The following is a 16144-nucleotide window of genomic DNA, read 5'->3' as shown; positions in this document are numbered from 1 at the left end:
TCTCATCTTGCTGTGGGTTCGTTCTTCTTATCTACGCCATGCACCTTTTCCCGTATGCAGTAACTTCCATCTTGCCACAGTGACAAGCTTTGTCGAAGTTTTCTGTGCATTTTATTTCAATAGATAATCAGATAGCCCCAACGGTAAGCAGAGCATTTATCGCACATCGCCCGGGCTAATTGGTTAGTTGTAGGTGTCATCCTGAATGAGTTCAATCTAATTGTTTACTTTTAACATTGAACAAGGAGCATTTATAAAGGCAGTAAAGGTTGATGTGCGAGAAAGTGGACGAAGCAGTTATAAGCAGGCATAGACTACTTCATATCTTCATATGCGATAGTAAGAAGAGGTACAAATATACAACACGAGTAATAAGAAGATACAAGTATAGTTGTCAATAACACTTGCTTAAATATAGTATAAGCTAAAATTGGCATAGACTCGTTTCCAGTCTTCGAAGTAGTTACCCCAGTTAGTCTAGTGTTGGACAACTATTTACTATATCCGTTTTTAACGTTTTTTAGAACGTACATATAAGTAATAGGCTCATTACGAACACAATAGGCATGTTAATATGTTAAAGGCACAGCTAGTCCCGCAAGAAAAGCAGGTACTTTAAGTAAAGCCCGTTCTCTCGATCGAGGGACGTCAGGTCAACTGAAGACCCAGCTCAGAGCCGGGACCCACAGCTAGCGTCATCTGCTTCTCTCTAGTACTTGTTCTCGCCAACAGGTGTCAGCACCTGGATGGGCTCTTCCTCTGGCATCGGGGCGACTTGCTCTTCCATCAGCTGAAGGTGATGGTAGTGGCTGAACACGCAGAGCCACCCGTACATCGTCAGAGCTGCGACGAGAAATGACGCAGCGGGTCAGAAATGAGGCGAGCAATGACGCAACAGACCAGAAGCAACGGTGAGGAATGGCTTGGCTGGCCAGAAACTTCAGCTAAAAATGAGGGTGGAATATCGTTGGGGACTGGGAGTCGGGAGTGACCTAGGACATCTCAGCGTAACCTCAACTGATAAAGGCTGTACATAGGATTATTATAATGGTGCTAGATACACACAGCAGAAAATAGTACTATAAATCTCCCTGAGATACCAAGTGAGCTTCGATGATCTAACCAATAAGAATGCTTCTAAATAAACGAAAAAAAAAACAATAAGAATGAAGGGCTATATATAAACGTACAGGGTGGGGCAGCATAATCGGGAATAAATATCAAACGGGATTATTTGGTCATGAATTTAAAAATATAGCTCCAAGCACTATTTTAACAACATCCCATCAATCGGTCACCTTTTACCTATCCCTCATCCTATTTGACCGCCCTTCGCGTCGATAACCTTCTCAAGGCGGGTCCAAAAGCACGCGCATGCACGTGCAACCTCCTGCTTGTCCATGATCGCCCATCAGCTTCGTACCTTGCACTGAAGACCGTTTTTACTGATGATAAGTTGTTCATTAAACTTCTACCAAAAAACGCTCCATATAAAGAATTTGGTCGGATTTAAATCGGCGGAGTTGAAGGACCAGAAGTTTTTGGTTCATCTCAGGTGGAGGTGCCCTACACAATAACATGTCGTCCTCACTGCAGTACCAGCACGGACAGAGTCCTCGTAAGACGTGATCTGGACCGTCAGTGATCCTCTCTTCCGACGACTCCACGTGAGTCTGCCAGAGTGTGGATGTATTTACCAGAGGTGCTCGTTTTATCCGGGCTCGATGAAGTAGGGTGCACCACGTGCACCTCCCTTGAAGACCACCCATAGGTCCATCACCTCAACAGGATGTTTACTTTGCATGACCGCTGCAATATTCTCGATACAATCCTGTATTTGGCATGCCATTCTTTTTTATCGTATTCCAGTCGGTGATAAGATTTTTGGTCGCTGAAGTTTTGAACATTGTTTCTTTTTAATATGCTTAAGAGCTTCTTCCTTATATTCAAGTGAGTCATCTTGTATGTCCTCTGCTAAGAGTTATTTTACGACGATTACGTTAACTTTTTGTCCTAAGTATCCCCACACAATCCTTATCGTCCGTGATAACACGTTGACCTGTCCAGCAACCTTTACGTGGAATGGCATTGTTTTAAACAAAATGTTCTTGTTTTACTCGTTTAACATTAGTGTCTATGGGCGCGCGCAAAGCACTTGGAGCACCGTCGAACTATTTTGCTGCTCTTTTCCAGGAAGTTGCATGCTCATGGATGTAGTCATGTCAGATGATGCACAACTTTTGGGCGTTTCATTGCCATGATATAATTTATCAAAATAATGCCATGCCTACTCATGACCAGAGCCCAAAAAGCATTCCCGATTATGCTGCCCCACCCTGTAGTACTTAGCGGTTTAAAAGTCCTATGATAATCAGACAAATCTGCTTTTTACTCTTATAGTACATAAACTTATTACTTTTTCATGCTTACTCAGCATTGGCACCAATAACATCCAATCTCTCAAAACCTCACCGATCTCTGGGATGATTCCCAGGCCGGACATGACGAGCCGCTCCTTGGACCTGCTGTCGGGCACTCCGCCGGCCATGTAGAAGAACATGCCGACGCAGATGGTGACGGTCAGCAGGCGGAGCAGCACCACGGTCAGCCAGGGCAGCATCAGGCAGCGCATACTCTGAAGGGATACAAACGGGGGTGTCAGTTTTGTCAGAGTGGAATGCGTTTCACAACTGTCAGGGCAGCATCAGGCAGCGCATACTCTGCCGAGTGGAAACGCGGAGCTGTGTCAGTTCTGGCAAGTTTTAAACCAGTTCTGGCAAGATAGACAAGGCAGGGTTAACTTAGAGCATGGATGTTGTCAAATCGGCACGGAACGATTATAACGGTTACTCTAATCTGGTTATTAGAAGCCCATGAAGGTGGCAAAGATAAATATTTTCATTGCACAACATGCGTTGGTATTTTGTCTAAAACCAAGCTCGTTGCATAATGCATAATGCATAATAAGTAATGCTCAGGAGTCAGGAGCTCTTTCAGTGACCTAAGGTGTGCTGTCATTCAGAGTTAATCACGTCCATTGCCCAGTGATTATCCTGTTTAGCGACATCATAAGTTCTACAGTAACGGCCCAATGAACCAATACTCACCACAAGTGGCCCGTTGACCTGCAATGACCTGCCACTTACCTGGTATACGCCGCTGATCAGCATCAGAGCGGTCAGCGAGGAGCCCACAAAGTAGATCAGCAGCACGATCAGCACCGTGTACATGTCTGAAACGGAGGAGACAATATTGAGTAAGAACCATATCATACAGTCAATTATCGATACACAGAGAAGTTATTTCCTTATGAATAAAATCAGCTCAGGTATGTAAAATACCGAAACCTTAACCCTCGCCCTGGCAGGGGGGGGGGGGGGGTCGATACGACCCCCGTAAGGTTTTTCGAAGATAGTGTAAAAACGGCGGCGCTCAGATTTGCCACAGCCTATGGGGCAACCTTTTTACATATGACCTGAAAATTTCAGGTCCGGGTGACCTTGGGTCAGGTAGCCAGGTCAGAGAAACCGGTACCTACAAGGTCATGATCAATTTTCAATTTTCTTTTTGCACCCGTCCAACTCACAGTTTTTGACTGATTTCCTTCAAACTTTCAGGATGTGCTAAGTTCACCGAGTTGTATAACATATAGTTCGTTTTTTTATGTCACTGACCTGAGGTCAGTTACCTAGAGGTCATTACGTCGTAATGTTAAGCCTATGGGAAAATACTAAATTCGGAAAATACTGGAGATATCCGCTTCGTTCTATCACTTTTGTGCTTTGAAACCACTGTACTTAACAGCAGGTCACTTGGTGCTTCTTTGTTTGGTGTACTTATCCATGGGTCAGGTCAAATGAGGTCAACTGAGGTCAAATAACGTTTTTGCCAATAACTTGGCACATAATGACGCTAGAGCTTAAAAATGGTGTCATTGTGTTCCTTGTGATCAGCTGAATCGAATGATATGCGATATGATGCAATTTGAATTTGGTTTACTTGAACTTGATTAATTAATTAAAGTTTACTTAAAAATTAAGAAAAACTTTAAGCACACTTAAGCAAGCAAAAAGCATATTCGACGCGCCTTGACGCGCTGAGGTCACTGGTGCTTTTCTTTTTTCTTTATCTTAATTAGATCAAAAGTTATAAGCGAAAAACGTTTGACCTGTTTTTAGCGACATTTTTACATTTATACACCCCAAAGCCCCCCTAAATATTGATCTAGAGCAACCAAATTTGCACAGGGGCGAGAAATCTAGGAAGCTCACCTACCTACTAAATTTGGTGTTTCTAGGTGTCATAGGAGCCAATCGCGAGGGGTGGGGGGTCGCATCGACCCTCCCCCCCTGCCAGGCCGTGTTATGAAAAATGCCCTGTCAGGGCGTGGGTTTATCTTCAATGACTAAAATGCATATGGCTTATAAGATTTATAATGATGTATTTCAGATTTAAACCTTTTTTTGCCTTGGATAGTTGTAATCCCAGGTTAAACGTTGAAGAAAAGCTCTGATTAATTACTGCTTAAACGTACCTAAATTAACCTATTGTCCTATTGTCCTATTGTCCTTTTGTCATCATATATACCGGGTGGCCCAGAAAAAACGTTCCCAACTTTAAATCAATATTTCTCAGAAAGTGATAAAGATACAACATTGAAACTTCGAATAGTCAATGCGGCACACATTTTCAGTAAATGGTGTGATTTTTATGTTATTCGGTCAATTACTTTTTAAACGGTTCGTGTTTCTAGCATGCCATGTAAAAATCACTTTTTTGCTCTGATGTTTACCAAAAATGTGTGTGAACGGGCCACTTGCATCTCGGCACCACGGCCTACAGCCATGACTGCTACTGGCAACTAGTCTCATTGGTGGTTCAGGCCTCAGGCAAAAAAAAAACATCTATCTTACTATTTGAACAGGATCCATCTGTTTGTTTGTTTGTTTGTCCGCCACGCCGTGTAGTGGGTTCAATTTAGCCGGCCTACAGGGCAGACGGTATATCGTAGGGGGTTGAAATTTGCACACCTTCTAGGTGACAGAGCGGGTCAGCGCCTTTTCTAGGTTTCGGCTCGCTGGGGTGCACGGTTCGCGCGTGGGGCGCGCTGGAAGAACGCCAATGAAATTTTGATCGGTTCGTAGATCTTCATTGAGAGCCGGGGTCGACAAACTTTGTAAACTAAATGCATGCCGATCGGTGGCGGGTGCCTCGCATTGGCGGATGGTGAAATTGATTTTGATAAATGGTGGCGAAAGAATGTGTTGATTTTCATTCAATGGGAACAGTTTGTGATACGATTATACAAATGCACCGCGTTTGCCGCAATGCGTCACATTGGTGACAAGGCGCCATTTTTGCCGCAAATCCCACAGTTTTGTCAAATATAGTCCGATATGGGTGCAATTTGGTGCCAGGATGCATGCTCAAACAACAGGTAGAGATGCGCCGCATTTGCCGCAATGCGCCACATTTGCCACAAAGCGCCATTTCCGACAAAATCGAGTAAGGGCAATGGGATGGCACGAATTATTCTGTGACCTTACATGACCCAGCGGTGTTGGTAGGGGTAGGGGTAGGGGGTAGTGGTAGGGGTAGTGGTAGGGGTAGTGTAGTGGTAGGGGTAGGGGTAGGGGTAGTGGTAGGAGTAGTAGTAGGGGTAGGGGTAGTGGTAGGGGTAGGGGTATGGGTAGTAGTAGTGGTAGGGGTAGATGTAGTGGTAGGGGTAGGGGTAGTGGTAGGGGTAGTGGTAGGGGTAGTGGTAGGGGTAGGGGTAGGGGTAGGGGTAGTGGTAGGGTAGGGGTAGTGGTAGGGGTAGGGGTAGTGGTGGAGACAAAAGCAGAACAGTGGCCCGGGCTGATCCCAGCGGACGAGAGGTGACCTATGTGACCTGGCCTGACCCAAAGTGACCGGGGCTGACCCCTTTGACCCGTCTTGACCCCGTATCACCCAAATTTCATCCAACAACGCCCTCAGAACAGTTCTTTTTTAAATTCTCTTCACATTTCCGTCCATATCTATGCTTCTAGACGACACATCGACATGAATCAAACACCATTCGAAAGCAAATTGGCTGGTGCCGCAATTTTTCCTACCACGCAGCAAAGCAAGTGGCGCAGCCGCTTGTCTATATTACTATTTGAGGTGACGTAGTTTCTGTCTATTACGAAGGTCGCGACATGGTGCCACGTAGCGCGGGTTACAAGTCACACCGTTGCACCTACCGCGCTGAAGTTTGCGCAACTCATAGAACAAGGATGGACAACGTGCCTTTGATGGGTCTCAGCTCGATCGGATCGATAGCGAGCGCGTGGCGCGTGCCCAAAAAGTGCAAATTCGCGTCATAGACTTTACATGTATTAATCGGCTGGTAAAAACGGGCGAAAACAGCCAAATTTGCCCGACACGGGTCCGGTCCCGGTGCAATATCTCGGTAACCGTGGGCCCGACCGGTACGGGGAAAACAGCATCGTGTAGAGAATCGAACGGGCTATCGAATGATGTGCGGTGCAGGGGTTGGCACGCGCCACGTGCACCGGGGAGGACACTTTCTTTTGAAAAATGGACGTTTTGGACGGATTTTGGAATTTATATTAATTTCAGGTGATCGTCAGACGGAATGAGTTGAAACAGCGCCTATTAGCAATAAAAATGTACCGTCTCTCATGGAAAAATTGTGAAAAGCTAATTGATCAAAAACAATGTGGAAAAAATCGCTGAATTAAATGGTATTTGTCCAAAATGTGCCACTAAATAATTACACGGATTTTGCTGCTTAACCTGATAAGTTTGACAATTGAAAATGCTATCATTAGAAAGAGCATTCAATTCTCTCCAAGATCCAACCACCACGTTTGCATGACAAGCAACGGTATTCTTAAAAATATAAATGTTTCAAACCTCTGCAAATCCATTTTTAGCAAAATTATCTACGCCTTTCATTTGTCACAAAACTACGCACCTGAATTATAAAACACATTTGACAGGTTCACTGAACTATTGACAGTTTCTGAAGCAGAAAGCATGCTTATCAGACACGGGCACTTCGATCCGATGGATATTTTTTTTCCAAACCAAAACGTTTAGCCATCAAAAAGCAATCGACCGAAATGGATAGATAGCCCAACCGACACAAGAAAACCAAACACCCGCCGATCGTAAATACCCCTTTTCGCGTTGCGGAGCACGCGGGTCACCCTAGTTCCCTCTATAGTTCGTTTTTTTCAAAAGGACGCTGGCTCCAAGTATGTTTTTCGAACAAGCACGTGTTTTAGCGAGCAAAACGAGCAAAAACTGAACCTGAGAAAATCGAACGTCGACTAATTTTAACATGTTATTTCTTCCCGATAATGTCCATATGGGCGTTTTGGAACCAGATATGAGAACAGCGGTGACGTCATGCTGTCGAACATGTATTTCAATGTAACTTATGACTATCATGGACGGAACCGCTTACTCGATTATAAGCTGGGCAACAGTGAAAAACTAAGTTTCAACCCAAATTCGTTGACACTTGTCCCACTGCACGGACATTTGGGTGCCTGCTGCCACCAGTGACGCCATCATAGTATGTTCATTTTTAAGAAACAATTTCCAGCTACTTACCGTGCAAAATTTGAAATCGATTATTTTTTCGGTAAGAAATTCTTGGCCAGACACTGAAGCTGCTAAAACTCACGTGAGAGCTTCGATATTTTTTTTTTTGAGTTATTTTGTATTGGAGTTTTCTTAATTACACAAAGCAAGTCATAGGTACATCAGACCAGTATGGTAGGTGGAAGCCCATCAACTAGCATGGACGGCGACACAAGTATGGCGCTAGATCTGGGTCAGACATAATGTCGCGATCTTCGGTAACAGTATAATTTTCTTTCATTTCATTGAATATTTGCCTAGATCTTTGCAACGAATTGGACAATGATCTTCCTTTTCTCTCTGAGGACTGCGATTTTCCTACCTCCGTCACATCAATAGAAAGCAATTCTAACAACAGATCAGAGCTCTGCGCTTGAGGCGATTCGGGAGATATGTACTGCTCTGGCTCAGAGTCTACTTCTGGAGCTTGCTGTTCGAAACGAGACACATACACATCACCATCGCCACAATCATCAGCTGCCGGGGCCAGTAAAACGGATGCAGCGTTGCCACGAACAACGGCCAATGACAACCGCTGCCACAGCCATGCCTGCTCCCGACGGTCCCCGGTGTTTGCGGCCATGCGCGCACCCAATTCCTTCACAAAGGCTCTGGTCGAGGGACCACAGGCACCTGTCGTCTCAAATGCCACTGGTTGGAACATATAACGTGTGGTAAACTTCTCGTATTTGCGACATTTGCGCGTTTCAGCGTCCTTAGCTGCAGCGCCGGCTGAGGTGGCGGCTGACGGGAGGTGAGATTCTGCAAACGTATTAACGCAAGTTGCGTCCCAAATCATTGCCTTCCCTTCAGCGAATGGGAACACCGTCATGCCATCGGGCCTTTTGCCGTCGCCGCGGTCGATGCCGGTTGGCTCTAGAATCGCTGGAATGCAAGCGGTCTGCAGAGCGCGCCTGACCACATCGTTGAGTGCAGTATGGCGGGGGTGACGTCCCGCACTCAGACGACAGGTCAGGGCATGATGACCTCTGCTGTCCGCTCGCGCTCCACATCGGCACTGGTGGGGCTGGCAAACATCGGCTCCCACACGCAGGGCAACAGCGATGCGGAGCGTCTCGGGGTCCAGTAGCGTGCCGAGGGCTGCAGAGGGGACGGCATGCAGCCAGGAGCCGCTCTCCGGGCGCAGCTGCGGATAGGAGTCTGGCTTGATCCAACTGGTTCCCGGAGGACAGCAGTGACTTCTGAGTCTGTTCTGCCAGCACAGAATCCCATGCGCGTTGGCTGCAAACAGCGTCACCAGTTGGAGGAGCTGCGTTGTCGGCTGCACGGATCCAGGCGTTAACGGTTTGGTCACGTTCCTTGGCCATGCTGGTATGGATCTCTCCTGGCAGTATTGTTGTCAACAACGGCAAGCAGTGATTCAAGGAGGCAGCGAAGCTGGGCAGCGCGAGGTCTTGTGCGCGTCGTAGGCCCAGGCCGCCAAACCTAGTCGGTAAGCTAGCCTGTTTCCAGGTCTTGTCGTCGAAGTGAACGTTAGTGATGGTTGATGTTGTCACCCTCAATTTTTCGTCCAGTGGTTTTAGCAGTTCCAGTTGGCGGTAAAAGGGGGATACGCGCAGCAAATATTGCAACTTGGGCATCCAAATGCAGTTTCTTAACAGAAATAGAGCAGAATGACTGTCAATGTATTGTAGACGACCGGCCATTCTGTCAAATTCCTCGTACTTCTTGGTAATGACGGCTTCAGCAGCTTCGTCAGTCACAGGCGCTCCTAGCATTATGGCCTCTGATTCTTCTGTGACTGTCGCACCTGGGATGAGCCGGTGTAATTGAAAAACATTACCTTCGCGCTTCTTCTTCGAACATGCCCTCGGAAGGATGATCTCACATTTATTGGGGTTCACATCAAGACCAACCCGAGCCAAGGCAGGGATCACACGCTCCAAATCTTGGCTAACCGTTTCGATGTCACCTCCGATAACCGCATCGTCCAAGTACCATATGTTAAATGGAGACACCACTTCCTTTGACGCTGCTTGCACAGCAAGGGAGAAAACGGCTGGACCGCATGGGTCTCCTTGCTGCAGTCCTGTGGCCGACTCGATTCTGGTGGTGCCAAAGTACAGGGAGCTCGGCTGAGAATAGGCTTGCCACATCAAACGATACAGTGACGGCGCGTGTTGTCTGACGGCGCTAAGGAACTTGTCGCGTCTAACAGTGTTGAACGCATTCCGCATGTCAATCTTGACGAGTACTTCGTTATCAGGCAAGTTAGCTGAGAAATGCCGTACTGCATGCACTGCCGCTTCACAGCCACCAGGGCTGCCGTAGCCGAGCTGAATCGGCCTCAGCTGCTGACCTAGCTCCTGTGTAATTGACCTCAATGTTATCTTGGTAGCAAGTCGCCTGTAGACTGAGCCGACGGCAATCGGTCGCAGGCCGCCATCAGATTTTCTTAGTGCTGTCAGTGACGCGGAATAGAATGCGTCGCGTGCACAGGCTGGAAGGCGGCCTGCGGCGGCAGTGTTCACCAGCGCCGTCAGCGCGGTCACCAGGCGGGCGCCGGCCTCACCTGCAGACTTCCCGGTCAAATCTTTCAGGTGAGCGGGTCGGAGACCATCCAAGCCGGCACTAGATCCCGAGTTAAAGCCGTTTATTGCCGCCATGACATCCGCCTCTGTTGCGTCTGCCGGCTCCTCCAACTCATGATCCGGACAGGGAGGTAAGTCGAGATCAGTAGGTGCGGCAGGATGCTTAGCTTCGAGCGCTGTAACGTTACTAGCGGATGGAAGCACCATTTCCTCGCCAGAGGTCAGCAGCCGAAGCGCGCCCTTGATGTCTCCATCGGGCAATTTTGCACAGACGCGTTTCCTTAGAGCCTCGCCAGCTTTCCGGTGTCGTGCTCCGGTGCCGCTGCATTGTGTGTGTGAAACTCGTAGCCTTCTACATTCGCCGGTCTGTGTCTGACTGCCGGGTACGTCTTGAGTGACAGCTTCAGCCTTCAGACATATACTTAAACACTTGTTGTTTGATTTAGCTGGTCAATGACCCCTCAGACACGGAATTAACCCGTACTGTTGGAACCGAGAGGGCCAGGAATGGGAAGCTGAGCAGCCTTGACCAAGCGGTTGCTGACTTCACGTTCAGTGCAGTTTCAATTAATCGCGACAGAGCGTCGGCGGTTGAAATCCTTGCTCTCTTAGGAATTCTTGGGATGACTTTGTGACTCGTTCTTAGCTTGGCGATGGTATCGGTGATATCCGGGTCCTCAAGACTGTCAGCATTGCTCACTGTCTGGCTGAAGATTGACTGAGACCTTGAGGGTACGAAACCGTCATCCGTCAGGCAGGTGGGACACCACCAGTGAGTGAGGGCAGATGCTTGCAGCGTAGTGAGACGAATACACGAAAGGTGATACCATAGGTTACACTTATTACATTGAATTGTGCGTTTCAATGTAATATGCGCTTCGATATTGAACTTTGAGCCAGCGTCCTTTTGAAAAAAACGAACTATAGCTTTTTTCCTTATTCGGTCGATTTACTATTTGATCTTCTTGAAGGGAGGGCGATCAGCAGTAACCCATGCACCGTGCCACTCCTTCGCCTTGAAACAGAACTTGTGTTGAAACGAATGGCATCCATTAACACAACTTTGGCTTAGTATTTGAATATTTAGCACATAAGTGTGACAAAAAAATATAAAATAGCAGCACACATGCTGGTATCATTCAAGCCGTTCTATTTTTTGTATTTTTTCTAACATTGTACGTCTAATGCCGGGTTCACACCGGATTCCGGACCGGCAAAATTCCGTCTGCCGGGCCGGAAAAATGGCCAATTCCGTGCCGGAAAATTGAAAACTGGTGTGAACCGGCAAATCTGGCAACTTCTTTTGACCGGTCCGGCAGGCCGGAGAGCCAGATTTTCCGTTCCGGCAAAAAGTTGAAATCATCTCAACTTTTGCCTTGCCGGATAGCCACCGTTTGTGATATGAAATTAAGGCACGAGGGAAATAATGTTATGTTTCAGCGCTACAGGACCAATTTAACCAACGGTGCCCTAATAGTCTCGCGATTTTTCACGAGAATATAAAATTCAAGCGTAAATTTGACGGCGTTTCATTTTTATTTCAAAACATTTGCATCTCAAACGGAGTGATAGCTACATTTCTGTTTTTGTATTTCACATGACTCATGGCCTTTTCAAATTATAAATTAATTTCATTGGTTGGAAAATATCCATGACTTTATAATAAAAAAGAATATTATAGATATTATAAAGAAGCGGTGAAAAGGGCGAATTTGTGGAACAACATTGCGGACGCGCTGGTTGTAGAAGGAGCGGAGCCAGTATCTGCAGAAGAGATTATCAAGCGCTGGAGCCGGCCGCAGGACAGGTAGCACAATGTACGTATTGCTAACTTCCGTCGTCTACGAAGTGGAGCCAGCGGAGCAGATTCTGAAATCTACATTCTACAAGACACGCTGACAACACTTCTCTGCCCTCGATGCCCTCCTACACAAGCACATAGCAGCTCGGGAGGGTGGAGGCAGTTTTGCCATTCAATCGCAAGTAGAAGATTCAGGAAATACGATGGTACTGAATGCCAAGGATATTATCCCGCGCCCTGCTGGGGGTGGGGGTGGGGGGATATTTGAACCCTCCCTGTGGTTTTTCGCGAACATCTAAAAAACGGCGGTTGTTTTTGGCACACCTTATCATGCATCTTTTCTGCACATGTAAAAATTGTAGACCAAGGTCACTTAAGGTCAGGTCACCAGGTCACTTCAAGTGACCTCACCTCATACAAAGTTTCAACGTCTTCCATATGCTACATCGAGCGACCGACCTCTTTGAAACTCTCAGCGATTGATAAGGGCAACAATATGTACACAATTTAAATAAATAACTATCTCGGAATTTTGATATCGGTGACCTAAGGTCAGGTCAATTTTGTGACCCCCCCATTATAAGTCAATGGGAGAAAATTGATGCCAAGTTATGCGTTGGCTTGTTGTAAATCGTCGACATTCGACCTGAAAATCGGTGAAATTCGGCTTTCCATTACCTCTGGTGACCTGACCTTTGATTTGACCAAAAAAAGTGACCGAATTAATTTCGTCATTAATTTTGACACTCTTTCGAACGCCGCCTTCCCCGTATCGCTACGTGGCCCAGGAGCCGAGTTAAAAGGGGGGATGTTAAACACCCCCACCAGCAAGGCGTGGAAATTTAGGACCCCCAGCGGGACGCGGGTTATGGCAGTAGAGTTCAGTGACAGTCCGATGACCGATTTTGAGACCCAGCCATCTACATCAGCAAGCGTAATATCAAGCTCGCCGTCTCTAATGCGCCCTGCCCAGCCCTCAATTCCTCTTTGTTCGCAAGTGTTTTTAAACCAACAACAGCCAAAGCGCGATTGAAATTTATTAGTGTCTTTTTGTCGATACCCAGCCCGCATGCTGTAAATGTTGAATTGTATTAATCTTGCTAATATACCTACCAGTGAAGTATGGATGATTTTCGGTTGGGTGGAACTGCATCAGGGACTTGTAAAGCCGTCACACAAGTATGCTCGATTTCAAAATAATTCGGGAGATTGCTTGGTACCTACTTATCGTACTTGATGGTTGGTGATTATGACATTTCCGGCTCGACTTTCCGGTTTTCCGGTTCTAGCGACTTTTTTGACATCTAGCGACAATTTCAACATTTTGGTGCCGGCCCGGCAGACGGAATTTTTCCGGACCGGAAAACCGGTGTGAACCTGGCTTAAGCCAATCATTACTTCCGTTTAACAACGGCAAAAAAGCAAAAACGTCTTACTTCATTCAACATAAGATTGCTGGCTTGAAAATGATGGTACAGTGTTATAATTTGGCATACCAATGCGCAAAGAAGTGACGCAAACTTGATGAAAATTTTGGCTCGTTATTTGCACTCGAATTTGAGATATAGGCCTCCAAAGTTCGGAACGTTTTTTTTTTTGGGCCACCCGGTATATACCTAACTATTGTCATTGCTTAAACACATCAAACGTCATCTCTGGTTAAACGCTTAATAAATATCTCAAGCACTTAAATTAAGGGCATGTTCGGTCAATTCAACATGCTTTGAAATTATTTGAAAAAAAAAAACGACGAAAACGCAATTGCACTGACCTGCCGAGGCGGCATCGATGAAGTCGGTGACCACCGATATCTGACTGGAGCTGGTCTCCAGGGAGCCGGTAATGTTCTGCGCCCATTCGGTGACCTCACCATTGTTGGTGTCCCAGGTGTTAATCAGGTGTGACACCAGGCCGACGCCGGTGATACTGGGCAGCTGGGGACGGGCGAGTGAGGGTTAGAGGTAGCTGGGGACGGGTCAAGTAGAGAAAGGGTACAGCTGGACGAGTTAGGGAGAGTCAGACAGCTGGGGATGGGTTAGAGTCAGAGGCAACTGGGCCACGGCTAGAAACAGACAGTCAGGTTAGCTAGTGACTTGGCTTGGCTAGTTGATATGTGGCTTGGCGAGTTAAAAAGGGGTTTGCGAACTTTAAAGAAGACACCAAATGCACCTGTGTGATGAAAATTCATGCATAGATGTCTGTGAGACGTGTAATTATGAGGATTCTGATCGACCAATATTGAAACACTTCTCCCTATCCTCTACCACCTGCTTTGCAAAGCTGCGCCCACACTGCTCGACTAAAAACGTGACGCACAATACCATCCCTGCCAAACTGGTCAGTGGTCAATAACGAAAACTCACACCCCCGCTGTGGATATCCACTGCCAGCCTTTCAGTGGCAATTCCATTCTTCATCGGCCCAATACAGTCGGAACTAGCTGCTTTGTCCGGTGGGAAGGAACAGAAGGTCTTTTTGAATCGCGACCGCACTGAAATGAAATGCTCGCATGCACCCGTTTGGGTGCATGGTGACCCATGGTGAGTTTGGGACCCATGGTGAGTCCCAAATGGTAGTTTAAAACTGAGTAGATTATGGTTCAGTAATCAGTTTGTATATGCATGCACATTCTGAAAGAAAGACTGCATTCTACCGAAATTCGGGATCTGAGAATTTAAAAAAAGTCAGCAAACATGTTGGTATGCTTCTATTTAGGCACCTACAAAGGTAAATATTTACTAGCCAAGTTTTATGCTGCCTTCATGAGTCGGATGATTGTGAATCATATCGATGTTGATAGTAAGAATAATAATGAAGGTGATTCACTACAAAGAAGTATGTGCTGGCTTGGTTCCATAGTTCGAAATAGAACTTAAAGTCCGTCGGATCGCTTTATACGTTTTATGCCTATCACGTCTTCGGCACCGGCGGGCGCCTTCAAGGTAGGCAACCCGCACTGCAGACGGAGCAGATAGGCAACCCGCATTACACGCTGCACCGAATGGCTTGGTGCGATCTGCCGGCGACTTTACTTTCCGGTTGGAGTGGCTTGATGGTTTCTACGAGCGCGAGTATGTCGGAAAGGTGATTAAATTTGTTCAAAAAATGACGCGAAAACTTAACTTTACGTGTTTCCTTGTGAGTTTAAAGAACATTCTTCGCTGATCAAAGTGCGCATTACGATGTCTGGGTTCTGAGTCATTTATCGTGCGTGCATTTATGTACGAGCGATGCCATGACATTTTACATAACCCATTAGACCAACACCTTGATGATCTTGCAGTTCCTTTGTCACAAAATAATGTGCCGCGGAAACACACATGGATGATGGAATGAAATACTACAGCATGCTCGCACTCAGCTATTTGCTGAATGATTAAACCGTGTCTTTTAATCAAAAGAACCAATTAAAAGGCAACGAACCACATTGAAAAGCAGCAAAGACTTAAGCGTGATATAGTTAGATGCGTTGTAAATCCAGATGCGAAGAAATCCTTGAGAAGCTGTGCTGTGCAAGAAGTTAGAAATCCTTAGCTATCATTTACCGGTTCCTATAAGAAACCGATTGGTCAATAAGAAAAGAAAAAACAGTATTAGAATTTAGAATTGGCAATAAAGTCATGCATTGCAGTAAACAAAGATATTAGAGACGTTGCCGTTGAAGGGTATAACAGTTCTGTGACTGGAGCTTCTGAACATGCTTCAACTCACCAGTGACAGGACTCCGATGATGATGGAGCCCTGGTAGGTGTTGAAGCAACAGCAACATGTGGTCATGCAGGGCATGTTGCTCTCCTTTGTGTGGACCTCCTACAATATATACTTCAGTCCGTCCCTTGGCTATTTCATCATCCGTCAAAATATCACACTATAGACGTTCGAAGTTCAATGTTTTTTGGTTGTTTATTTGCTATCGTAGCCACGCACACACACGGAACAAGTCTGTTCTCTTCAGCGTCACCCGGGGTAACTCAAAACCACCACCAGGCACCACTGCCAAGGCCACGCTGTTTACCGGTAACCATAGCAACCGCTCGCGCTCCGCGTCGCGTTCTTCGCCGACGTCACCGATGACAGAGCGCTGTGGGACGCCCGCGGCCGCTCTGTTGACGGACCAACAGACCAACTAATGAGTGGTGCACCTAGTGAAAACGCC

At 46.5% G+C, this 16144-nt stretch overlaps 1 protein-coding gene across 1 annotated transcript; it reads right to left on the bottom strand.

The window, feature by feature from the left end:
- Positions 1 to 94: 94 nt before the first annotated feature.
- On the bottom strand, positions 95 to 16012 carry LOC122369658. The gene is made up of 5 exons (XM_043344564.1): positions 15700 to 16012; positions 13760 to 13922; positions 3147 to 3232; positions 2473 to 2635; positions 95 to 843 (listed from the first exon to the last, which is right to left on the bottom strand). The coding sequence occupies exons 1-5, from the start codon at positions 15772 to 15774 to the stop codon at positions 710 to 712; spliced, it is 621 nt and encodes a 206-aa protein (XP_043200499.1). The 5' UTR covers positions 15775 to 16012; the 3' UTR covers positions 95 to 709.
- Positions 16013 to 16144: the final 132 nt, after the last annotated feature.

Source organism: Amphibalanus amphitrite, unplaced genomic scaffold (genome assembly GCF_019059575.1).
Source record: "Amphibalanus amphitrite isolate SeventyFive unplaced genomic scaffold, NRLGWU_Aamphi_draft 001059F_arrow, whole genome shotgun sequence".
Classification (NCBI taxonomy): domain Eukaryota; kingdom Metazoa; phylum Arthropoda; class Thecostraca; order Balanomorpha; family Balanidae; genus Amphibalanus; species Amphibalanus amphitrite.
The sequence above is the reverse complement of the archived record's forward strand: the minus strand, read 5'-3'. Positions and strand labels throughout refer to the sequence as shown.

Excerpts from the sequence above, each read along its gene's own strand:
- LOC122369658 (XM_043344564.1), bottom strand. The coding sequence starts at position 15,774 with ATGCCCTGCATGACCACATGTTGCTGTTGCTTCAACACCTACCAGGGC. Across the intron at positions 13,923-15,699 it reads TCATCGGAGTCCTGTCACTG|CTGCCCAGTATCACCGGCGT; the intron begins GTGAGTTGAAGC and ends GCCCGTCCCCAG. Across the intron at positions 844-2,472 it reads GGGAATCATCCCAGAGATCG|CTCTGACGATGTACGGGTGG; the intron begins GTGAGGTTTTGA and ends TTCTCGTCGCAG.